The 27,662-nt window shown below is 32.5% G+C and overlaps 1 protein-coding gene and 1 long non-coding RNA gene across 10 annotated transcripts in view; one reads left to right on the forward strand and one right to left on the reverse strand.

The window, feature by feature from the left end:
- The first annotated feature begins 4,900 nt into the window (after positions 1 to 4,900).
- On the forward strand, positions 4,901 to 6,001 carry LOC108909859. Its single transcript, XR_001964427.1, has 2 exons — positions 4,901 to 5,016; positions 5,929 to 6,001. It is a non-coding gene; the product is annotated as an uncharacterized LOC108909859 (long non-coding RNA).
- A 12,507-nt stretch (positions 6,002 to 18,508) lies between these two features.
- LOC108909884 (ancylostoma secreted protein-like) overlaps positions 18,509 to 27,662 on the reverse strand; it is a 35,397-nt gene continuing 26,243 nt past the window's right edge. For 7 of the 9 annotated variants that reach the window (XM_018714340.2, XM_018714339.2, XM_018714335.1 and 4 more), the window contains 5 exons: positions 26,405 to 26,543; positions 23,171 to 23,341; positions 22,479 to 22,799; positions 20,002 to 20,862; positions 18,509 to 19,801 (listed from right to left, as the gene is read on the reverse strand). In XM_018714340.2, the coding sequence (XP_018569856.1) occupies positions 19,439 to 19,801; positions 20,002 to 20,862; positions 22,479 to 22,799; positions 23,171 to 23,341; positions 26,405 to 26,455 (1,767 nt within the window). In that variant the 5' untranslated portion in view covers positions 26,456 to 26,543 and the 3' untranslated portion in view covers positions 18,509 to 19,438. Of the gene's footprint in view, positions 19,802 to 20,001; positions 20,863 to 22,478; positions 22,800 to 23,170; positions 23,342 to 25,523; positions 25,613 to 26,404; positions 26,544 to 27,662 lie in introns of those variants that run through there. The other 2 variants (XM_018714333.2, XM_018714341.1) reach the window with 2 other exon arrangements.

A 27,662-nucleotide genomic window follows, 5' to 3' on the forward strand; every position in this document is an offset into this window, starting at 1 on the left:
TAAGAAATAATAAAAAAGTTTTTTTATGTTGATACTCGTATATTATCATGGTGAATATCTCAAAATATATAACTTCTGCTTGATCTTTAAAACAACGATTAATCACAACAAGATCTGAAGACCTATGCTCTCTGTGGGCATCTATAATATAACAACTTATAAATAATAATAGTTCGAAAGCTTTCTTTGATACAAAACACCAATTAAAACAATTCAGCTATATGTTAATATGTAATTTATCTTAATTGTTATTTAATTTATGTTGCGTAAGTTAGTCACTAAATGTATAATTTCCTGCAGACGGTTTCTGTTCTTTATTCCTTTATATTGGAGAGGGGTCGCTTCTACTCTCTACTTGTATTCAAATAAATGACATGTGTTTCTATTAAAATTCTTGATGATTTATCGACCGTACACACGAAATATATTTCCTCCGTGAAATTAAAATGTCAGTAATATTATTCTTCATATATAGTTAACGACAATACTTTTGAAGAGAGAATAAGCGGTAGGTCACTGAACATCAACCGTTATGATTGTACTGGCTGTTATAAACTATAAATGTAACTGATACTGACAAATTATGAATTGCACAGTCGCAGCTACACACTCTCAGTACTTGTAATGGAATGCGTTACTTTTAACAAATTATTATTTAAAATTAAAATTCAATCCAATTATTTAATTAGATATTAGTCTAATAAGTCTAATAGTGAATAGATATATTTTACCCAGCTTCCAATATTTACACCCCGAAGTGAAAATTGCCGATCGACCGAATAAATTAAATTTAATAAAATGTAATTGTTAACTACAAACGTATTTATTCATATTAGGCACGTGTTACAAGCCAATTGACTGGTGTCAACATGAGACGAACAAACAATAGACATCAATTTGTAGATATAAAGATCGATAACGGATGATGACATGAATTAATGTGTTATTTTATTCAGGTACGTAGCTGGAGAAAGATCTCCATTTATTGTTATTAGTTCCTCATTGTCGATATGTTGTCGAAGTTAAAATATCGTAGGTTCAGATAAAGGTTATATACTTTCACAATTACCTTCTTGTGTTTATGTATTATATAGAAGTTGGGTACTATTTTGCTTTTAGAATTATTTTTTAATAGATAAGAATTTTAAAAACTTTTCACTTGGGCCAAGTGTTGAATACCAGTGCTAAAACACCATAGTGGTGATAAAAGACAATAGATTTGAATCGCAATAATTAATACAGATCAATGTAAATCAGATACTGTCATAGTTTTAAGAATGTTCGTTATATACTGACACACATTATGTTAATAAATTTTAGAACATTCCTGATATATGAATAACACATGTTGCAACGAAAGTTAATGGTCTGGATTAATTTATGAACAAATTGCCTCCTTATGTGCGAAATGTATGGAATTTATTTAAACAAAAGACTGTTGAAGCTTTCACTGTAATTATCGAATAAGTTTCTTAGCACGTGAGAATAACGAGAATTGTAGAAATATCGGCAATTTCTAATTTATACGCAATTTTGCGCTATTCCAAAAATTAAATTCATGAAAATTTTAAGCATATCCTGCCTCTTACGTGAACATAATTATTATCTTTCATGTTCCTATAATTCTATCTAGTCGAACGGTGCAAACTAGTAATTAATTATACATCTGGTACTTTAAAACTAATTTATACTTTTTTAATTATTACAAAAATTATTCTTAAACAAGTAACTTATTAATGTAAAAGTATAAAATTGTCTAAATTAATATTGACTGTACTGTGAAAGGATAATAACTAATAATTTATTAAACATTTAAACCTCTACAAAATTTTGTTTCGATCCTGGTTAATGCGGAGTACCAGAGTAGACGTTCGATCACAGGCTATAAACAAACAAACATAAGTAACTAATTTTTAAATGTTTCAAATAAAACTAAAAGTTCAGTTTGAACAAATATTAAAAGTCACCAAATAAATTAAAAAAATTAATCTATAATATATTTTATATTTAGATGGCACTACAAAGTATGTTATATGTCAATTGCCACTGCTCATCATTGCTTACTGGGACTGGTGGTTCTACTGTTAGCTGTTTAATAAACATTGGGAGAGTAATTCCATGCTGAACGGGGCTGTAGTCAGCAGAGTAGGTGTTCCCAATGTCCCAACAATATCATTAGTTGAAAACATGTATCTTTCTTGGACTCATTATTCTATTATGAGATCGATTATCTAATATAGCTTAGGAATTTGGAATATGTATCGGATAAGTAAAATTACAAACACAAGCCGTGTCTATAACGAATAAGTCGTTTGTTCAATACCTATCTGGTAACGCCTGAACTAACGTGAGACGTAAATGAAAGGCATTCATTTATCCGTAAATACCTAGAACGGGCAGCATTTGTCTATATTTTTTGTTAATAACGACAAGCCGTTGCTTAACCGTTTTGCAAGTGCAGACTGCGATTTTAGATATTGCGTGCCGTAGTTCCAACAATTTATTAACCAGACTTGGAACATTGAATTCCTTATTTAAGAAACCAGAATTACATTCATTCGTCCTTGCTTCTTGTTCTTAAATGTGGTTAGTTACTATGCGATCGCCGATACATCAAATGATCGTAAAATAAATCGCGGCATTTTTCGCGCGCAGGAAATATTATTCACTTGTTCACGCTTAACGTTTATGCTGAGTTGATACATACACGCAGGGTGTGTCAACCAAAAGCAGCCACCCCAAATCACCGGGAGTACCATTTTTTTGAAAAATCGCTGAAACATACATTTTAATGGAATACTGATGAATTTTTGTAAAATTCAGAGTCTCAGCTACACACTCTCCGCACTTGTAATGAATTTTCAGTCTTGACTTGCTCATTCGTCGTATAACGCTCCATTTTGTATAACCGCAACTTGTTTACCATGCACAACATGTGACAACAATACTACCAACGCTTCAGAATGAAAATTGCGCACAATTCATATTCTACGGTTAGTAGTTTCGGTAACAATTAAATTGTTTATCGCAAATGAATCTTGCAATAAGTATATAATAATAAATAATGTACTGTAATATTATAACAGTTGAATTTACAAGCAGCTTATGGATTTTCTTTTGTAGTGCCGCAGCGGCACCTTCTGCAACTCAGCATCTGTTATTATTTATGTAAATAAATCCCAAGTTTTTCCCAATTAAAATCTCTTACAATCCTCGTTTATAATCCAAGTGACAAGCACTATTTAGCGCTCCCAATTGCTTAAAATTATTAACATAGGAGAGCCAAGGTGTGGTTTGTTGAAGTTTATTTTGGGTGACTAAATTCCCGAGTGCCACATGAGTTATGTGGTACTTGATGTAAGGCTACTCAACTGTACGGGTGCTTTCACAGTAGGCATCTACTTTTTATGAAAAAGTATGTGAAACTAGTCATGTCACGGTTATAGTCTTTAAATTTATGGGAAGAGTTGACAGGCTGTTACATTTTTAAAAATTCAATGTACACTCATAAAAAGTTTATGTCAAATTACACACTAGATCGTTGGTTATATTGACGCTACAGTAGGTGTTGTAAAATTACATCATACAAGTAAAGTTACATTAGGCTTGTATTTTTACACTTTTTGTGTAATTTACCCAAAATGTAAATTTACATTATCCGTCTATACGGGGTGATTCACAAATGGTGAGTCTTTCCTATAAAGTTTTTATCTAGGACGCTTCGTTAAAAAGATAGAGAGTGTTAAACTTAAAAAATATTTTAAATTTTTTTAAATAATTTAAAAACTAATAAGTGAAATTATTTAAAATCGGGCACATGTATTCATGTAAACCTTTCCCAAAATTTACATGCTCCAGTGGCGGAGATACAGGGTATCGGTGGCATATTTTTCTAAATAAAATAATACGCCACTGCTTTACGGTAACAACCATGATATTTTCGGATTCGTCTTGCAATTTTCTACAAATTACTACTTCGAGAACAGCTTGAGGGTAATTTATGGTTTTTAAGAAAATTGACGGCTAAATTAGAAATATTCACGAAATGACTAATGTTAAGCATGACTTTTACAGTTCAATAGAAAACCGTTTCTTTGTTTCGAACAATCATTTGGAAAAAATTAAAAGGTCACGAAAAATTTTTTTTGAGGTTTTCTCACATTTTTGCCGCAAATAACCTTTAAATTGACGGAAAAAATACTTTTTTTATTTTTTTTTTCAGAGCAGAAAATGGGTAGTTTTGAAAAAAAACTGTTTTTAAAGTGATTACAGACTGCACAAAAATTAATTAGAAATTTGTCTAAAAAAAACGGTATGAATCGGGGTAGAAATCTGGTTTGGGTCATCAACCCTATTGGTTAAGCAATAAAAATGCTGAAAATAAGTGCAATGTCTTACCTCTCATAGGTTCAACAGTGAATTTTATAAAAATTTTTTCATCGAATCTTGAAAGTATTTGACAATACAACGGCAATTGAAATAATAGCCACTAAAAGTGTTTTAACTCGCATATAGAGTAGGTATTAGTGGTAGGTTTACTTTATCTTTAACTATACCTAACTAGTAAAACTCTCCATTAATCACCACATTACTGATAAGATAACTGTACCTTTTCTTTAATAATTGACATATAAAAGATAACAACCTAATTTTAAAAACTATAATTACATTAATTACATTCACATATTGTATAAATATCGGAGAAACGAAGCTCTAACAAACGAGTTCTATCGTGAGCATTAGTAAACAGTTAAGTTTTTTATTCAGTTAATAATATTTGCCACTGTTTTTATAAGACTTTTGAAAACCGGTCATTTTTGTAAATACCAGTATCATTTTACATATGAAAGCGTATTTTCAACATTTTTTGCTAATATTGAATATAAGTTTTCATTACAGATTGTATTTTCCAACTGCAAATTGGTTCCTGAACATGAATTACCTAAGACTACTTTTGTTTGTAGCTGTGGCGGTTGCCACTTTGGGCAGCTACTACGCCCAGGCTCAGACATATAGGTACTAGATTGTTGGTTATAATGTCACTTCAATTTTACATTCCTATTTTTAATTTTACAAGAAAAAAGGTTAACTGAAAACGTTGCAGCTATCAATAGAAGCACATATATGATATTTTTTTAAACTGTTATAATCATTGGAGCACCAAAATTTTTGCAAAAATGTATTCCTGCCTTTATTTGCTAGCTTGCGTCGTTATGGTGTTATATGAAATTGTGAAACACGAAATAATTGCTTTCTTTTAAAAGGGTAAAAGAGAGCAGAAAAACGAGCAACTTTTATTAAGTAACTGATGGTCTAAAACATTACGTTTCGAAATGAAAATAAAAAAGAAAAATGGTGCGGCAGTCAACTGTACCTTTGATATCGAAATTGCTGCGAGCCGCAGTGCGAAAGTACTGATGGCGGTTTTGACGGTTTAAATTCTGTGTTCGAAAATGCCGAATTCAAATCTCCCTTCTAAAGTAAGACAAAAATTAAACGAATAAACAAATTACTTGCCAATAGACGTTAAGCTTTACAAAAATCGTTCAAAGTTGCTTCCATGTGCATTTTATACCCCGGCTAAGTAATATTGCAACATACAACTAAAGAACACGCATGTAGCGAGTCCGAAGCATTCTAGTAGTGCACGTGCACAAGATGCACAGGATCTGCTTATATTCCTGGTTAATTTTCATAGTTAATTTTCACGAAAACAGAACCATTTAGACCATCACTTGCTTAATAAAAGTTGCTCATTTTATGTAGTGCGCTTATTTCAGAAATACCCTGGTTTGTTGAAAAAATTTAATTCAGGAATAGTAATACTAATTGAAGTAAATTTCATCCTAAAAACGAATTTTATCGTTAAATGACCTTTTTTTTGTTAATTTGTAAAGAATTAAACATATTAATTAATTTTTTTTTTAGGGATAAGTGAGTTCCACTACTGAGTTTATGTAATCCATGATTATCCATCAGAAATAAAAAATTTAAATATTTACTAAAGCTATTTTCTTCCTTTTAATGTAAGTACCTATACCGACCCCAAAAGTGTTAATATAAACTCTAGAATAGACCAAATTATATTGGGTGTTATCCCAGAAATAAGTGCCAACGTTTTTACCACATATTTGGCTCATCAGAAGCAACAAATTTTGTCTAATAATTTATTCGAAAAGCTCGTAGTTAAATTTTAAATTTTTCTTACCCATCACTAAAGTATAAATCAAAACGCTTAGTTGACGGAATAATAAACAAACAGATATGGAAATAATTCAGTTACTACTGAAAAATAACAAAATTTGTTATAATCTAAGTAAAAAATGACAAACCTTTTACTGATCAAAATCTGGTTTGGGTCATCAACTTTAATTTTAATTTAAATAAAAGTTAATGAACAGAAGCATAGGACGGCTTTTTTTTCTTCAATTTAAACGTTATTTGCGGTAAATATGTGACAAAACCTCAAAAAACATCCCATTTTAATTATAATTATGAAGTGTTTAAGCTCAAAAAAAGTGACGCTTTAATTTTTATCAAAAGTTTGACGGCTTGAAACAAAGAAACGGTTCGCTAGATCGAGATGAAACTTCACAGGGTTCTTCTGGGTATATCGAACTGTAAAGCCATGCTTAACATTAATCATTTCGTGAATATTTCTAATTTAGCCGTCAATTTTCTAAAAAACCATAATGACCCTTTTTCCTGTTTTTTAAAATTCGTGTAAAAGATGAAAAAAAATTTTGTCCCGAAAAGTTGCGGTAGCATGTTTTTGGAAATTTATTCCAATTTTCCAAAATGTTTTTCAATTCTCTGTACGACCATTTGTCGCCGAGATATCGATGATTGAAGACAAAAGGATTCTTTTCCATTAAAAGTTCGATATTTCGATGAAAAATGGTCGTATCGAAATTTAAGAAAAAGGAAATTGCAGCTGAATAAACAATCTATCTGGTGCATGCAATGGCTTAGCAGAAAAAAATTTTCCATGGTCTCAGAAAATAGAAAAAAAAATTGAAATTTTTTTTTATCTCGTTATTTCATAGAATTGCATGATAACTGCAGCTCCTAAAAATTTGGACCGGGAGATCTAAAAACTAGAATCTTAGAGATACAAAATGCTTTTTTAATTCCCGATTTTCACCTAAATACAGTCTGTCAAAAATCGCGGAAAAATTTCGAAAATTCTTATGACCCTTTAATTTTTTGCATTAGTGTATATGTACACTGAAACATGTTCAATGTGCATTTAATTACTTTTTCATGAAGATATTTCCGTAGCCATTAATATTAGATATACATATATAATATTTTTATTATATACTTCACAATATTGTCTATAAAAAGATAATAATTATCATAATAAAATATTAATATTTTAGAAATTACTATAATTAATTTCTACTGGTCTTATATTAATGCGATTATAATTAAAAATATATTTATTACGTCCATCCTATGTTAATAAAAACAGTTTTCATCTACGGGATCTGTTACTCAATATATTTTTTTATATTTCTCCGCGAGTATAAGAGAATGAAAGAAGAGTACCTCAGAAATCTTCGAAGAAATAACTTCCAATTTTTCCTTGCTATGACCGATCACTTTGAATAAATTAATGAGACATACAGCCACGATATATCAATTAATATATTTTTGCATGAAAAACTTTTTTAATAGTCATAGACAATTTCTAACGAATTGTTCAAAAATGTGAAAGTGATTTTTCCTTGCAAAAATACGTTTACTATGTATTCACTTTTAAGATAGATCATTTTCCATAGAAACAGTTGGGAATTTATGTGAACTGTATAAACCCTGAAAGGGAGGTTATAGATCCCATATTTGTAAATTAAACTGCCCATAAAAATTATGCTGGACTGAATGTTGCACTGCGCAAATTGAAGACAAAAACATAAAGCGTATATCATTACGGAAATAATTGTTCCAGATTAGTTTTAGACATTAGAGCAAATAAGAACTCGTTATTTTACTTTCTATCCGAAGACTGGTATCTTGAATGTGTTGCAATATGATTTGAACAATTTTCTACAAGGTCTCTCGGACATAAAACTTAATTGCACAACCCGTAATTTAATAATCAAATTGGTAATAATTTTTCGGCCAATACGGTTTTTTGAAACAGGTTTGTAATGAAACATTGACAATATATTAATCTGCATGTATACGGATTTTCTTGTCTGATCCTATCCTTTGTCCTTCTGCTATAATAATTACCAAGTAGTTTCTAATACGAATTTATGCCCGTACTAGTTTCATGTGTTTAAAATCTGACCTTAATTTTTTAATAAACCATTCTCACCTGCATCTAATACAAATCTATTAGGTAATTAAGAAATCTAATCTATAAAATCGTTACTTGGAACAATTTAGATATTGTACTACGCCCATATGTAACCCATTTATAAAGTCATATCGTGATTTGTAATTAAGTATATGGATAATTTTGACTAGTAATAATTACCCACAGACAACAACGAATAAAAATTGTGTAGGATTACCCTGTGTCCCAAAATAATGAAACAGAATTCATATATTTTTTTCAATTCAAATTTAAAAAAATCGCCGTAACAGGTCAATTAATAAATAAAAATTGTAATTTTTCTGCAATATTTCATCCTTCATTCATCCATTAGATCTATCTTAGCCAAACATAATGAGGTATACATAAATAGGTATAAATTAAATAAACGGAAAACAAAAATAAAAACAGCGTAACTAACAGGATATAAAACATGGGTAAAAAATAACAGTGAAGATAAAAATTTTTAATTTATTGATCTGTCGTTTCTGATACACTATAAAAACGTTTGTTTAAAAGATATCTTTTTACTCTGACTTTGAATGAGTTAAAATTGCTTTCTTGTTTAATATCAACTGGCAAGATGTTTATTAACTTAATGCCCATATAATAAGGGCGCTTTTTCAAACAAACTTTAGGATATAGAGCATTCTATTAAAAAAATGTCGGTACTGTTATAGGTCTGTAAAACATGGCTCAAAAAAATTGAAAATATTGCAGAAAAGTGACTATTTCTATATACTAATTGACCTGTTTCGGCGATTTTTTTAAATTTCAACAGGAAAAAAATATGAATTTTGGGACACAGGTGTAAGATTTCGTTCATCAAGATTCTTTAGTTAATCTACGTCATTGTTATTACTTATTAATATCAGATTTCATATGTCGCAGAAAATTTTTATAGAGCTGTCATGTTAAAATTTAAAAATAAAATTAAATAAGCATATTCGGAATTGTTCAGTGTATTTGGGTTACACAGTATTTGTAATTGTAATTTCTAAAGTGATTTGCAAACATGTTGTAAAATATCATATATTAATCACAAATAAAATAAATCATCCGAGGAATTTCGTGTTTAATCCTCTGATAAATTAAAGTATCTGCGCAACCAATAACCCAGAATTTCTTGAAGTAAACTACGACAAAAATTAACGTTGATGTATGTAAGCGGCATGTATGCCAGTGTTTTCAGTGATTTACTGTAATAAAAGGTAAATGAAACGTTTCGAGGACGGTGCCATGCAGAGTTGAATGTCCCCGACATGCACCAATATTTTATAATTAATCGCGTATCGCGTATAAATTAGAATGTACCGAGTTGTCAGATGTAGGCATATCCTATACGCCAATTTTACCAGCACTTCTCGTTGCATACTTGACCACGACCTCCATAGCTGACTGATACCATTTGTCAAGAATAATTGTTTTTTAATTAGCTTTTAATTGTAATTTTTAAGCGAAATTTACCTGTACAGGGTGGGCCAGTTCCCATATTAAATTTCCATTTCGAGTTAAATAAAATTATTGTTGAAATTGTTCAATATTACATACATACGTAGATAAAGTAGATCCAGGTGTACAACTAATTTATAACCTACAAATTATCTGTTAGACCAATTTGATACCTACCACTCAGATCTCAAAGTTAATATCCTTGAAAGGAACTAGTCCGCTTGTCCTGAAAGCCCTTGGGACGTGGTCAGTTCAAATTTATTTTACATTGTAGAAATATCTACGTTATTTGACATGCATTAGAAAAAATTATAATTTACAAACCCGGTAGCTGAATATTAAAGGTTGAGCTGATCGCGGTCTTTTATTACAAAATCAGTCGCTTTTGACAATTGCACACAATCGCGCTCTCCTTTAAATAGTTGCAGTATTTTAGTAGCGAAAATGAGTTCTATTAAAGAGGTGTTTTTATCAGCGGAAAAACATATTTAGGGGGTGAAATACACTCTCAAAGTTCGCTCCCAAAAACAGTTTTTTCTAAATATTTAAAAATAATTAAAAATATGATTTATGTAAACAAATTGACAAAATTAAATTGACCTGTTTCGGGGTTTTAGTTAAAATCTCTTTTTAGGTGGTGAACAACCCATTTTGCTTAATCAAAAAAAAAATTGATAGGGCCAATAGAGGACAGTGTCAACTTGACTTCGTTTTCATTTGAATGTTCGTTATTTTAATCTTTAAATATTATTAGGAAATCGTTGGGTATTATCTGTTTTTTTCAATAGTTTTTATAACAGAGTAGGTAACTGAAATATGTGGATTTTCATTTTCATATCGATAACTAATCCTGTGTGTATATTTCCTATTTCATTGAATCAAAATTTTACTGTTTATTAAGCATCTAATTTATTAGGAAAGCATTATTTGAAAATATTTGAAAATATTGTTTTAATAGTTAAGAAAATGTTGTAAAAGTAGGGGGTGAATTTCAAACTTTATTAAAAAAATTGTTATTGGACGAACAACGATTTTTTCAGTAGTTCCGTGTGTCATTTGGAAAGTACAATGAGCTACTAGAGATCATTCACGAAGACATTCAGTTGCATAATACAAGATTTAGACGCTGCATACCACCTGTAGAAAGGCTGTCGAATGTTAAAAAGCGTCGCAAAACGCTCAAAAAAGCAGTTCTACATGCAATTTAACTATTGATTTAGGTGGCTCGTAAAATGAAATCAATTATTTTTTAACGTAAAATTAATTTGTCACCGTCATTTCCGTATTCTCTAAAAATCATGCGAATACATTTCCTTCGCCTTAATCTTTGAATTTGATCATTTAAATCCGCATCAAAACTAACTAAAATACGTAATTTGACATTCTGAAAGTTTATCCAAATATAACTGTGAAACTAAGCTAACATTAGTTATTCAGTTATTTCTCATTTAATGAAATAGTTTAGTAGAATGTATGTTATGTCAAAGTTTCCCATAGTAACGATTTACAGCAAATGTAACTCGTTTTATTGTCGTCATTATAAGCTGCAATTACAGGTAGATTCGCGCTTTTGCAGGATACCGATCTTTCACAATTTTCAGACTGTAGAAATGATTGGTACAGCGCTCTTACTTCCTGTTTCATTTTCATAAATAAGTGCGCTTACGATTGTCCGCAGTTCTCAAGGAATGGTGCTTGCGTAACCGCTCTTCCGATCCGAATATTGGCATATAAATATTTAAATTCCGCAGTCACGACTTTCCTCGTTTAATGCGATTCTTGTGCCTGATCGACACGTTTCTACCGAGACACTAACTACGTGATGAATCGGTGCTGAAATCGTAAACGGTCGTCCGCACGTTGTCCCCGACGGTTTAATGCACGACTGATCGGTTTCGGTAACTACTTCCTTTCATTTAATACCGCAAATAAGCTGTAAAAATGCGCGTTTCGGTAAAAACAAAAACTATTTTATGAAAAAAAATGTGAATTCAGAGATTATTGTATAAAAGAAGGCATTCTACATACTTTTGTTCGCACAGTCTCAGCTACATACTCTCCGCACTCATAATGAATTCACAATCTGAAAATGGCACGCAATTCAAATTCTTTAGATTCAGCCAAGGGATATTATTTATTTAAACAAATTAAATTAATCTAGGTAAAGCTCTAAATTGCAAATAACTGTATAACAATTTTTTTACACAGTTTCTTCCTCCGTCCTCTTACGTGGTAGAACAAATTAATATAACTACGCTATTTTCATATTCACACTATGTTAAATGCATATTTTCTTATGCTAAAATATGTTTCTCTTTTTTTTTCCTTCAGTAAGGTTGAACAAAAATTTATGGTGCATTATTTGCAGGTTTTTGCGAATATCGTCGAGGTGGTCTGCTCTCCCGTTCTTTGCAGTGGACTACTTCTTTGGATAACAACCGTGAAAGCTCGTGCTGCTCCGTTAGAGCTAAAGTGAACATCAGAAATCAGAGAGGCTGCTTCTAAAATGGACCTCAACCTCAACGCTAGGAAAACATATGTATTTTTTTTAATTTTAATTTTGATTTAGCTGTGAAATTTAGGTTTCTTTAAATGGAATTCTGTAGAAACTGTAAATTTTGAGTGATTGGTTAAGTCAAATGTGAAATTAAAATAAAAGGGTAATTATATTGCGCCCTTTTTTTATTTATTTGCACTTTTAAAGTACGGTTTATAGAGTCCTACGTCAGTAAATTCATTGAACACTCGGTATGGATAATCATTTTTATTGTTATTCAAATAATCATGTAATGTAAAGTATTATTTTTTCAAATTTAATAACACTGTAAACATAAACGTAAATAACATAATACTTGCAACAATAAAACACAGTCGTGAATTGTATAGATCGTTTCGTTATAACCACAATAAATTCCATACCTAACTGATCTTAATGTCTATCTTGTCCAAGACCGCTTAAGCAAATTAGTGTTCATAGCGAACACAAAAAAGTTGCATAATGATTGGAATTGGCAAACGACTGCCACAGAGGTATTTGTTCTAGATTCTCAAGAAACAAATGTCCCCCAATTAATTCGTTAAAAATTTGTGGGGGAAAGTACTGTCAATATATCAACTGGGTAATGACAAAAGGGATAGTAAGTAGTATTCAGTTTTGACAGGAAGTGACATTTACTATTCTAATTGCAACAGGCAAACATCAAGATACGTAAAACAATCTCAGCAAGGCACATAGATTACTATTTACATTTTGTATACATGGATCAATTTTATGTCTTAGTTCATCTAAGTTTACACTAGTTTCCTTATACACCTCGTTTTTTAAGTAACCCTACTGAAAACTGTCCAGGGGTGTAAGATCTGGGCAATTTTGGAGGCTATTGAATATTTCCTCCTTTACCAATCCACAGATCAAACCTATTATTTAAATAATTTCGTACTGCTCTGGTTCTATGCGGTCTTGGTGCCAAATTAAATTGGTATAGTCGATCAGCGGCAGGTCTTCCAACTTGTTTTCTATTTGATTTTCAAGAAAATGAATGAAAATCTTTCCCAAGTCAAAGCACCTTCATAAAATAGTGGGCCAATGATTTTATTTCTCAATATGCCGCACCAAACGGTATTTTTTCAATTATCAAAAAAGTTTTTTGGAGTGCCTTATATACAAAAATATTTTATTTACTTCAATACATAAATAATTAAATTAATTATAATTAAAAATAAAGATGACATCGGAAATAATAAATTTAATTACAAACCATAATTTTCACTTTTTGATTTAAAACTAATCAAAGCTTTTAAATGTTCGTAGACCTTTTGAAGACATTTATAATTAGATTGAAAGAAAACCTTGTCTATTTAGATAATTAAAAGTAATTCTCTATATTCGTTATTGGAAACATATAATTAGTTCGGTTTTGCAACATATGGCACATAATAATTGTTCTGATTGATCTTTAATGTTTCACTTATACATTATATGCATAATTTAAAAAAGGCCAAACTACTACTACCTGCGAACGTGCTCAAAATATTAAGTAATATAATCTGTAACACTATGTAATTATTACGATTATGCTTAATTTTTTCTTTGAATGTAAATAATTATTAAGGAATTCACTTTTACTTAATTGGTTTACATAAGGTTACCGCCAATTTCTCGACTCTCCATATTCAACTGGGCAATTATTATTAGATTAAAATAATTAACTGTTCGCGTTCAATTGATATATAACCGCACTGTCACACTTCCCAGAGTATTTTTGTTGCATTTCAGCTAAGCCGAAACATCACATCAGAAATGGATAGGCAGTGTTGTAAATTAAATAGCACAAATACAAGACATTCAGTACAGAAAAGCAATAGAAGCCTGAGGATTTAGAACCACAAAAATATGTATATAGAGATTCGGAAACTACCGATGGTCTATCTGCCGTTACGTGAGAGCGATAAAGTAAGACATAGAAATCCGTGCGATAGAGAAAGATGGCTATAATGAAGGCGTCTAATAGTCGCCGCCCATTTCGCCCTTCCACAAATAGGATCCACTTCTTATTTGTGGAAGAGCTAAATGGGCGGTGACTATTAGACGCTTTGATTATAGCCATCTTTCTCTATCGCACGGATTTCTATGACTTACTTTATCGCTCTCACGTAACGGCAGATGAACCATCGGTACTTTCCGAACCTGTATACCCGTGAATATGTATAAGCGATGTTCATATAAACGTTTTTCTTACTTTTACGTATATGCAGAAAATTTAGAATCGCTTTGTAGCTCGAAAGCTGTAAATTTAAATTTGTATTATCCTCATCCTCCTATCGCACTTATAGAAATTAAAGAGCATCGCTTATCTTCCATCGTATACGTGACGCAACTTCCGGAAGACGTTAAAATTGCCTGTAATTAAATTATAATCTAGATACGAGTTGTAGAAGGCACCGCAAAGTACTTCACATGTACTTTAAGGTGCAAATTATATGCTTTATTTAATTTTCGATATGACTTGCTAAAAACACTGATAAAGCTTTTTAAGTGGTGGTGAGAGGTCGTTATCTTGTGAACATCGGAACTTTCGTTTTGATTAACCGGTAACGTTTTAAATAAATCACAACAGAAAATATTATAATAATGCATAATTCGAAAATAATGGCTGAGGACGATTTCTCTTCCTTTATTTGCTTTAACTGTAATAATTACTTATATGGACATGTTACGCATGCTAATGTAGCAGCAAATAAAATGTTTATTGGTAATATATTTTAATGGCTTTTTTTATTTATCGCCCTCTCTATTTTTTAAGCAGTAGTGTTCTATCGTTACATCATGAACACTTCAAAAATAAAAATATTCATATCACAGACATATTCATATTCAATATAGCTTATCGCCACAGACTGCGTGTTAAATGCTGGAAATTGGCAACTCGAAAAGGATGCAGGCTTTTGTCAGCCGGCATAAGGCAATAAAATTTAGCGTGGTAACTCTTCTACTTGGTAATAGGCGGCAATTCTAGCGGTGACTTTGTTTCTATCTTTAATTATTAAACCTATGAGTGGATGTCAAAATAGAAAAAAAACCTGTACATACATTCCACGACGTACTAATAACCCACCCTGTATATTAAATAAATTTATCATCATTATCAAATATTAAAAAAAATTATATTACTATCTGCTTAAAATATCATTACGAATTTTGTTTATTTGGAAATATATTTTCTGCAGTATTTCAATACCAAAAAATGAAAATAGTAGCTAATTAACGAAATTATGATTAAACAACCTAACTGTGACACCGCCGCAGAATATCATATGAAACTGCATAAATCTTCGTTGATATTGATAAAAAAGTGTATAAAATAAATCCGTAAGTACGCCTGGCAGTATTGCCAAAGTGTTGTTTATATGTTGCTAGGATAGGCGTAGGAATGCGGGCCGCTGCATTTGATTCTTCCTAAAATTCTGCTGGTGGTGTACTCTATCGACAATTCGGAAATTTAAAACTGCTGGGCTATTCCAATAGCGGTCTGGGGCGATAGCTATTTTGTCTGTGTTAATATCGAGCCTCAAAAATTTTATTTTGTAAAAATTTAAGATCGACACTAAGATAAATCGTGCAATAAAAAAGTTTTGCCGAAATAATCCGTATAATAATAGCTTATTTTCTTATTCTTCTTATTAATGTTAAAAAAAATATACTAGGCTTAATAAAAATTATTTTGTAGGAAACATCTTATTTATGGATACAATCGAACAAATTGAATTAGGTACATTCTTTCCAAAACGCCCCGTATAACAAGCACGTTATAAAGAGATATTAATGGACCAAGAACATAATTCGCAGGTGTTGCAAAAGAATCAGAAGACGAAATGAAGGAACGAAATAAATGGCGGCAGTGTTAAGTGGACACTTAACATTCTAATTTTGTCAGGTGTATAATACAAACTGACAAAAGCGATTTTTGACATTTAAAAATCCTTTCTCTAGGTGAAAGGTGGTGAAAAATGGGAGATACGAACCCATGCAACAAATTAATATTCCACGAACGAAAATGGGTCTAACAATGTGTTTCATAACAATCGCCGGTGTTAAAAGCTCAATTCTAAATTATATCCATTAAATAATTTAAGCAAGAAGGCGTGCAACGTTACCCAACCGGCGGTATCGTTATGTCGATGGAAAATATCTCATTTTCAATTACCTGTTACATGCAGTGCAGAGAATGTAGTGCTTGCAGTTATCTGCTACATGTTGATCTTAGTTACCTGTCCCTTGGTCTCTATGGAAAATGTGACAAAGTAATTTCAAGAACATGTAGAGAATCTGCTGCTTTTTTCCATAAATAACAAACACATTAAAATAATCCTCATAAGTATAATTTAAAACGATCCCCATGCCAGATAAGAAAATACCGGTTTTCTGAATTTTTTTTACATCTATGACAGGCTGTAGTTTCCGTATTTTGAATTTATTTAAAAAGTATAATCTGAAAAGCAATTTTTGTTGTAAATAGAGACGCTGTTAAAAAACATTATTCATATTAGCAAGCATAGTTCCAGCATAGGGCTCTATAAATATGGTTCCAGCTTCTATGTTTTAATTAGTTTCAAATTAAATTAGAAATATTAGCAAAAATTATCTAAAATAAGTTTTTAATTGTTGATAACAGATGTTCGGAAAACTATATAAGTATACAGTGTCGTGCGTAGTGTTCTGTGAAATGTCCAGGTTACAATTTTGAAAATATTTTTTCTCGAAAATTAGGATCGACCGCACAAAAATAACCCTTGAAAGAAGCGGGGTAGGAAAATTTTTGTGACGATTTGGGTATTTTTTGCTATAGTAAATAATTACCAAAATTCAGTTTATCTTTGAAAACTTGATAAATTGAGAAGATATTAAGAGACGATTGCAAATGCACATATTGATGAATCAGAAAAGGAGACACTTTGTTATGGGTACTTACTTTTACTCCAACATGTATAAGTTGTACGTTTACAATTTTTGAGAAAATCGATGGATGTCAAACAATTAAAGTGCTTTTCTAGAGAGGAAAAATCTTTCCTAGTGTAATATATTACTACTAAAAATATTTAAAAAGATGGGATGCTGCGCCATCTACACGTTAAAGGTTCAATTAGTTCTCCAGTGAATGTGTGGTTGTTACAGTTGGCTACCTACTAAAGAATTCTTCCGTTGTCCAGTGTAGTTAGTTAACGATAGATGGAAACGACATAATTGAACGTTTCACTTCACTGATCGGAAAAATGGTTGGAAGTGATTGGAAATATTTCTAATAGCATGAAAATATTCAAATATTAAAGTGCCTTTTTAAAGTCCGTTCTCTATGCATCTGGGGTCGCTGAACACACCGTGACGGTCGGTTTTTGTACCATAATGCATCCATTAGGGAAAAAATCGAAAATTTCGGAAACTGGAGGAACAAGAGAGGAACTGATTTTGGATCGATCAGGGCCGTTATTGTCTACTAGATTTTTTTCAGATTTTTCCGACTCCTAAAATTTTTGAGAAAATCGATGGACAAATCAATATCATCATTGCTGAAGAAAAAGTACCTAGAAGCAATGTCGAAAATACTTGATTTATGGATAAATCATTCACTTCAAGATCATTTTCCTACTCTTTCGTCATATTTGCTATCAACTGGTGAGCGGGCTGTTGCAAAAGGAAACTGAAGAAGTAATCATCGAGCTCTGAAGTCCTCATTTCGGGATTACTTTCCAAGCCGAAACCACAGTAAAAATTGGATTATGGACCCATTTCATGTAAATGTTACAGACTTCATAGGCCTGACATCTACCCAGGAAATTAATTGAAATAAGTCGTGATTCAACTTTAAAAATAACATTCAAAGAATGTACTTCAACAAACTTTAGGCTAAATTTAAAATCTGAATGTAAGGAGTTATCGGAATTGGCGCTGAAGCAGTTGTTACCTTTCCCCACAACTTATTTGTGCGAAAAGTGTTTTTCCACTCTTGTGTATGTAAAAAATAAATACAGAAATAGGCTACAAGTAGAGGCAGATTTGAGGATCGAACTGAGCAACATCAACCCAAACACTACGAAAAAGTATGATTATTGAAAGTGTTTTGTTTCTTTTTTTGGGGGTCCGCGAATCATTGTAAAGTGACGCTAGAAGTCAGCCATTGAAAAAGGTTGCGAAAGGCTGCAATAGACAATAAGCATGTACGCTGCGAAATAAGACAATTTTACAAATAATAACTTTATTGATAACATCCATAACATCATAAAAAATATCCACAAAATAGAAATGTGTCATTAATTCGTAATACTGCATAATTGCAAGGATTATGAGACTACCAAGTCCTTTGGTAGGTACTTAATAAGTAGATATTTAATGCTAATTTAAAGAGATACATATCTATGTTGAATATCATCGCATGAAGTAAGTCTTAAGTATATATTGTTAAATTTGTGGAACTAGACGAATTGGAATCACTTACGCCCGTTTAAAATTGTTCAAACAAATCCAAATCATAATTTCTAAGATGAGACAACCTCAACAACTGAACACATAAGTAGTTAATTTTACTTCAAATAGTAGGTACTAGCAACTTTGTGTTCGACTATATGCTTGTAATGATCCCTATAAAGCATTTAAGGATTTGTATCTTCGTTGTACCCTAATCTCGCAATTGTCGTGTTCATTTAAAATGCAGTGTTGTATCGTCTCTGAAAGAATAAATGGTTCCATGAATGTATAGTCCTGAATCCGCAGTATTTATCTCTGTGTTTATTCGACTTATACCTGTATTAGATTACCTGTTAGAGTATTACGTTCAAAAAATGCTTACTAATAAACTGTGATTTTGTTTTTTCACTTTTTTCTAATTCTTAAATACTTACATGCTATTTTAAAGTATCAGTATCATCAATTTGTACGCGCCAACATTTTTTAAATTGACGTTTCGATAAAAAAAATGAAAAATATTTCCATCGGCTTATTAGAAGGATATGCTTTGGATTCTGGACTATCATGATATGCTACACATGGGGATATCGACTATGGGAATGTACGTATTAACAGCACCACGTCTTTGGCATGAAAAATGGAATGTTAGAATATTTGGTGTACTATAAGGTAAAATTAGGTACATTCTTGGGTTTCCTCAACCATCAGGGCTTCGGTCTCGGCACGTTCTCTACGAACTGCCCGATGTAATTACCCCTGGGATCGTAATTGGCCACCACGTAGGTTTGACCCCGTTTGTTTTTCGCTATGCCTATGCCCAGTTCCCTGCTGGCCTTCCACACCACCTGGGTGAAGTGGAGAGTACCTTGGTTGACTCTTTCCACGCCGAAATTGTGCTGCTTCGCCTCGTCGTACCACTCTTTAACGGCGTCTCGGGCAGTCGGCATGTGGCTGAAATCGGAAGAGTAAACCGAGAAGATATTCTCACCGTAGGGGCAGTTGGCCCGGTGCTGCAAGCTCGCCGTCCTGGCGCAGGTGTCTGCCCATTCTTGGGCGAATTGGCAGAGCTGAAATTGAAGAGACAGCTATTCAGTTAATTCACCTTTACCAATGTTTCGAATTTGGATTACCGGTATTTGTTTGGGAGTGACTCCTAATAGAAGCTACTGATTGAGAAAATATTGGTGTGGGACACAGAATAGTAAGCAATAAATAAATAAACAAATACTTAAGACAATATAAATAAAATAAAAACTGTCCTACTAACCCTTAGACTTAACGTTAGTTCCGGTACTCCATGTTTCCTCCTATATTCGTTATGCACCCTTACGGCATCGAGAGCAAACTGATTGAATTCCCCTTGATAGTCCGGAACATCTTCCTCTGTGCATTCTTCCTCCTCCTCTCGTCGAGTTTTGCTTCCCCGAGTAACTTCCCCGTAGAAAGCGGGTTTTACCGGAGGCACATTCTCGATATAGTGACCCACGAAATTACCGGCAGGTGAGTAATTCGCGACAACGTATATACTGCCCTGCGAATTCTTAGCCACGCCTACACCTAGGGCCTCGCTAGACCTCCATATAACCTGCGAGAAGTGACCAGACTTGAGATTGCTGGGCTCTCTTCCAAAAGGATGCAGTTTAACTTCCTCATACCAGGTGTCCACCGGCGTGTGACCGTTCACAGTGAAGTTTGGATCTGAGGAGTAGAGACAGTATATGTTCTCCCCGTAGTTACTCCCAGGACGATGCTCGAGGATGTTCTTAGCAGCCAGGTGTTTGGCCCACTCCTCGCTGTACTTGCACAGTTTTCTTTCCAGTTTCAAGGGTGGCACGCCGTGTCTCCGCCTGTAAGTGTTGTGGGCGTCGAGGAAATCTTCCTCGAAGTTGCCCTCGGTGACGTTCTGTTCCAGTCTGTGGGTTACCTTTATGGAATTAAATGATAACTTTGATATGCCGTTTGTCAGTTCGATGTGGTTGTTGTTGGTGTGCGGTCCTCCTGGTGGTGGAACGTTATCGGCGAAGTGGCCGATGATGTTGCCTGCCGGGGAGTAGTTGGCGACGACTACGATTTTGCCACCGGTTTTGGCGAAGGCTACGCCCAGTTCCTTCGAATCCTTCCATACCACCTGAAAGGAAACATTCGGCAAATGGTCATTCTACCTGGTAAAAATTAAAGTGGTCTGCATTGTTTAAGTAGGATCCATTTTTGATTAACGTGAAATTTGTACTGTAGCTAGGGAATAGCCCAAGAAACAAAAGTTATATAGTGCCGATGTGTACTTTTACCCTAGGGGTGGATGCCACCCCTTCTTGAGTTAATACTTTTTGAGTTATTTGCGCCTTGTTTCGCCCAAAAAATGCATGTATTCGCGAATATCTCAAAAACTACAAGTTTTATCAAAAAAATGATCATCAGCAAAAATGAAGGTAATTAAATAGCAAAGAGATTGCTTTTTTTGTAGACGGTATAGAACCCGAGTTATGACTCCCAGAAGTTGAAGTCTATTTCGAAAATAGCTATAATCGAAACGTTCAACGTTCTGTAGCAGAAAAATTAAAGGTTTTTCGGGGAAAACTTATATAAAACCTATTAAAGTTCTTGAAAAGGCCTTTAAATTGAGTGGTGGTAGAAGTCGTTAGCATGAAAACTAATGAAGTTGCAATCAAAATAAAATGAATGTCTTGATTTCTGAGAAAAAAAATCGGTATTACAATTAATGCCGACGAAAAAAAAATAAGCGCAATTTACTTTATTTATGTATTAACAGTAGATTCTGGGAATTTGAACGATTTTAGAAGCCTAAATTTAAACAAAATTTTCATTTACTTTTGAATAAAATTTTTCAATTTTTTAAAAAATCGCCTTTTTTCAAAATATTTCAAAAACTAACAGTCATAAAAAAAATGATAGTATAAGAAATTGTAGGTTTTTTTCTTACTGAACAATTTGCTTTTTTAAATTTTTATAGGACAAAATTTGACTGAGTTATGACCGTTAGAAGCTCAAAACTAAGCTCCAAGACTGCCTTTCCTGAGCCCTTTTAGCTTACAAATCTAAAAAACGAAGGGCTCAAATCACAGAACTTAAAGTGCTTTATATTCCCTACAAAATGGTGTTTTGAGTAAATTTATAACTTTAAAATTACAAAAGTTATGGTAAAAAAATTAATCGCATTTTTTCGGTAAAATTTTCGGTGCAGGTAAATTACCATCATCTTTGTGTATTTTGGAGCACTTGTCAACTGATTTGAGTAAATATTTTAATAATATACATACACACACACGTATCCATTTATAGTGCATATAAAAATTTTTTATTTGATATAAATTTAATAAAAAAAATATTAAGAATAAATTCAATAAAATTAAAAAAAATAATTATATCATCATACTCACATATAATTTTCAGGAAGTCATGAATTATAGAAAAAACATAAATGTAACTTTATCCAACATATTTGAACATGAGTTGAATCTTTAAAATACGTAAATCTGCGATTTTCGCATTTTTTTCGTACAAGGGTAGTTTTCACCCCCAAATAGAAAAAAGCACACATCTAGACAATATAACTTTTGAAGTGGGGGGTCAGATGAGCTTGTATGTAAATTTTCAGGAAAATCCATGCTATCCGAAAAAAATGGGAGCTTTTACTTTATTTTCGTCTTCAGTGACTGGACTATGAATGTTATACAGTTTTTTTGTTCATGACTAAATCTGCAATATGTTCTTTATGTTACTCACCTGAGTGAAATGTCCCGACGACAAACTACTCGGTTCTACTCCAAACTTGTGGCACTTGATTTCCTCGTACCAGTTATCCACGACCTCTTTGCCAGATATCGAAAAATTGGGGTTTGTGGATTGGATACAGAACAGATTCTCGCCGTATTCTCTATTATTGCTGTGTTGAAGAACGTTTTTCTTGATCAAATGATTGGCCCAGTCCTGGCTAAGCCTACACATCTCTTTGTTTAACCTTAGTGGAGGGACTCCGTGTTTCCTGCGGTACTCATTGTGAGCTTGAAGGCACTCAATTTGAAATTCCATTTTTATATTTCTCTTCTTAAAAGAAAAGGAACATTACCCGGAGCAATTAATTTTTTAATGTCGAACTGAACCTCCCTCAACAAACAGACTCATACCTACTACATAATTTTTGTACTCAAACTCAAATTGTTTGCAAGAATTTGAAAAATGGTTGTGTGGATTCAGTTTAATATTAGACAAACTGACAGAGAAGGAAAATTTGTTTTTTTTTCTAAAATAAAGAAGAGTGAAAAAACATAATTTGTTGTCATTTTTGTATTAATTAATTATTTAATTATTTGGTAGATGATACTCGAACAAGTCTGTTATAATTTTAACCCTTCAGTGACCCACCCTTGCAATCTTAATCATCTAATTACATCCCCGCTGTATAATCGTCTACTAACCTTTAAACTAGGTCGCTTGCTAGTTTTTGTTACTCTATCAGTCAAGGCCTCAATCAGATCGGGCGGACAGGTTTCCTCGTAGTCCTTTTTCTCAGTCGTAATTTTACATTCAGTCCTTTGTCCTCGAAACGTTTCGATGGTTTCGCGTGTGATTGTCTCCAATTTTGGTTCCTGAAAAACGAGATAAGTTACGGGGTGTTAGAAAGCGGGTCCGCCCCCACAGAGCCCTAGCCCGAGAACGACGAGGGCGGTTCACAGATCCTGTGATGGTGCAGTGTGCCGAAATGACAAGAGAGTACCATTTTGCTGTAAAATAGTCTACAATTTCTAATTTTTGGATCAAATTATAGGAAAGTTTACGAACAAAAAAAAGCAAGAGCAAAATATAACACCCTAAACTGACATTTTCGTCTCTGATTCAAATATGGAAATTATTCTTTGACTATTAGATTAAAAATCTAATAATCATTCATAAAATTTCACTAATTACAGAGATATTTAGAAAAAGCGACTTTTAGGGGCTCTGTCCCCTTTAGAAGTCATTTTCCACCTATATTCGTTCTTATCAGCTTTTTCTCTTATTTTTATTCTATATATGCGCTGGTAGCCAGTAGAATACCGTTTATAATTTACAAAAACACATTTATCGTAGTAATTTGCTAATGCTATTGACTTAATAATTTGCTGGGTGGGCACAAAAACCAACCAAGTAATCACGAAGGCTTTTACAGTTAATAGCGGAGAGAATCAGATTGAAAGGTTGTGATAAATTGGATATTGATGATGTTAAGTTTTTCTGGCTACTGTCGCATTGATCCACGCGTTGTCCGTCACACGCCAATGTTCCTAAATCTTACATCGAGGTTGATACTAGCTCTACATTAGATGTAAACAACGTGTTTTTATGTTTACGAGATAAAGTGAAGAGATGAAAATTTATTTGAGGGTTTGTAGAACCCTCATCTCTTGGTTCTTTTGTTAATTATTTTATTTTGTCGCAATACCGTCGCTGTTAGACCTTGTATAAACGGATATATTATATAAATTAAGTGTGATATAAGTGTACAAAATCGCGTTTCGCCCAAATATTCTTGTACAGTGAGTCACGGAAGACGTGAGGTAACATTTTTTTTTCCCAAAATCGTTCGAGACTATTAAGTCGGAAGAATTAGGTAGTTGTGAAAGCCAAGCAAGCCGCAGGTTTTTAATCACAGTTTAACTATACCTACTGTTTCCAAATAAATGAATAAAATTCCAATGTTGTTAACAATGACACTAAAGTTACGGTCTAGAGAACAGTCCACAATAGGTGACGTTACAAGGCAGTAGGCAACTAGAATATATTTGTTTATTTTCTACAGACAAAAAGTCGTGTACCTAGAATTAATTAGGTTCTGAAATCCGATAAATTTCAGTTTATTTTGTTGTTTTTCAAGGAAGCCATCAGTACCACTACCCTTAGGGCCCATACATGTCTCTTTTTTTCTTTTACTTGAAGGAAACCAGGAAAAAATTCCAGAGATCAGACAATACGTTTCCGAAGGCATTTGGCGTGCTGAATCCGAATCTGGCCTCAGAATTGATCCATCACCCTAGGTTTCCGAGATATTCTAACCTAAAAGTGCAAAAAACACTTTTTTTTAGCTATTTTCAAGGTTATGTAACTTGGCGAAAAATTTTTTTTTCTCAAAACTGGTAGCTATACTGATCATCTTTAATCGACGATATCTCCGCGAAAAATAAAGCTTTTTACAAATAAAAAAATGCGTTTTGAAGGGGAAAGATAGTCGTTTCCAATGATATTTTCAGTTTTGAGAAAAAAAATTTTTTCGCCAAGTTACATAACCTTGAATATAGCAAAAGTACGTGTTTTTTACACTTTTAGGTTAGAATATCTCGGAAACCTAGGGTGATGGATCAATTCTGAGGCCAGATTCGGATTCAGCGCGCCAAATGCCTTCGGAAGCATAGTGTCTGATTTCTGGAATTTTTTTTTTGAAATTTTGTCGGCCTGTGTTATCGAACAGAAAAAGAATAATAAGGTTTGATATTGGAAAATAATTATGGGAATTTTGATTTTTATTTAGATTAAAGTCTGTATTAACACTTCGAAGGTGTTATATGAAATATTTGTTTTAATTAAAAATATGTGTTATAGTTTATAGATTAGGAATATATACATCATTTCCAAAAGCTTAGTTTTATGTATTTTCTTTTCTAAAAATTTTAATCTTATTGATGTCGAAAATGGAAGTAATTGATTCGAAAAAACTGCAAATTTGTCGCACACTACACCAAAATCAACCATTTTGATTCTTATACCGTTACTTTATCTACACAAAAAATTACTTACAAATATCTGTCCGTAGTAAAACACCAACTGACTTCAAACCGCGATTTTTTTATTTTTAATACAGTTACCAAACTTGTGGGCCAATTGTGCCTAATTGAGAGTACAACTTAATCCTTGTTTAATTTTATCGGCGCCTGTTATTTAGTTACTAAAATTTATCTTGTTGTGGAGAACAAGTGGTGTTGTATATTAAAAAATTATACTGACTAATAGGTCCTAAATCCACTGTAAATAGCTCCGATAACGCATACCATCAAACAATTTTCTGTGAAGGACGTAATTAGATTAGGAAGCGAGATGAGAAACTTCGAGATGGCATTAAGATAAAAATTGTAAATCAATGACAATAACAATAAAAGTATGCAGCGTTCTCGTATTCCAAGAATTTAAATGATTAATATTTAAATAGAATTATTTCTTGTCATCTCAAAGCTTTGATTACGAAATGTTAACTGCAAAATAACTGCAAAAATTACGCAATTCGAAATATGTATTTTGTAAACTTTAAAATTATTTACGATTAGACAACTGATAGTCATCGTGACGAATCGTCTTCTTTAACAGAAGCCACCATGAAGCCAATATTTTACGCTTCGGGAAGAATTCGTGCTGAAAACAATCAGTCCTCTTCGCTTGATTTGAGTTACTGTAAATGCTACGAGAGTGACATTCCAGAGAATTTTCGTGTCGACATCATTTTCATTTTTAATGTTGCACAAATCTAAAGATCTTTGTCTTTGTACTTCTTTTTAATAGTTTGACTAACAGTTAGTTTCCAATTTAATGGTATTTGAACAATCTGTTATTCACTCTACAATTTTACTGATCTTTCCATTCAACTGATCTTAAATTACATGTATTTCGTGGACAAATCCACCTACCTCTCCGTTCTTAACAGAAGCGAATGTCCTTTGATCAGTCTTTCGCACCATCACAATCCTGCTGGATCCGTCATGTCCATGAGCAGTCTTCCTGAAGCGATGTAAATCTGTGAGGGATCCGGGGAAAGCCGGTCTCCTCCTGTAAAAAAAAATACGAATAGAAGATAGTAACTTTATGTTTCACAAAATCATTCAAGAGAAAAACTAATCGTTATCAGAGGAATACCTCGGAAGAGGATGTGAAGTTTGGTTTTCCAATTTTTTTGACTAACTTATAAATTGTTATAATATGATACCAAAGGGTGCTAAACAATAATAGGTCTGCTAGTACTTGTGTAGAAAAGTCACTTTTTAACTAAATTGAGGAAATTATTTATGCAGAAATAGGAACCATACCCCTCCTTAAACAAATGGGCTCATATACATTTTAAAGGCGTTACAACTTCAATTTTTATTTTATCTAAGGATTATTTCAAGGTTTTTCTCTTACAGATTTTTTTCTGCTCCTAATAGTTTTCAATTAATTATTTTATTAGTCATTACCAATGAATTTTTTTAAATCTGATTTAATCACCACCAAAAAATGAATTTATCTGATAATAAAATCAAACTTTTAACAGCATATTCTTTCATGGCAATTATTGGAACTAATTACAATTTTTAATAACACGAAATTCAGTAAAATAAAAAATTGTTCCACATATTTCATATTTTACCCATTTTGTAAATCAAATTTTAATATCTTTTATCATTCTTATTTGAAAAACATTAAATTAGACCACTTGATGAGAAACTATTGCAGATAATTCATAGAATGAGGAGGTACTGAAATGAGTGCGATTATTATTTTTTACTGAATTGTGTATTATTGAAAATGATGCCAATTTCTAATCAATTTCATGGAATAGCATGCAAAAACAAATGTCTCAGTCGTTTTGCTTTTATTATCAAATAAATCAAATTTTCGATTATCTGATTTGTATCGAGAATATGTGGGCGATAACTAATAAAATAATAAATTACACAAAACGAGTAAACAAAAAATTGACAAAAGAGAAAAAACTGCCTCTGCTTTTATGCTAAAATAGCAAAATGAAGTTGTAAGGGCACCTGCCAAAAAAATTGGAAATATTTGCTTTGCAGTGGGGATATTTTTCCCAATTCTCTAAATGCAATTATTTCGGATATTATGTCAAAATCTGACATCTATACAGGATGTTACAAATTCACTTTTTACCACAGGGATCTCGGAAATGGT

This window comes from Anoplophora glabripennis, unplaced genomic scaffold (assembly GCF_000390285.2).
Source record: "Anoplophora glabripennis isolate ALB-LARVAE unplaced genomic scaffold, Agla_2.0 scaffold28, whole genome shotgun sequence".
Taxonomy (NCBI): Eukaryota; Metazoa; Arthropoda; class Insecta; order Coleoptera; family Cerambycidae; genus Anoplophora; species Anoplophora glabripennis.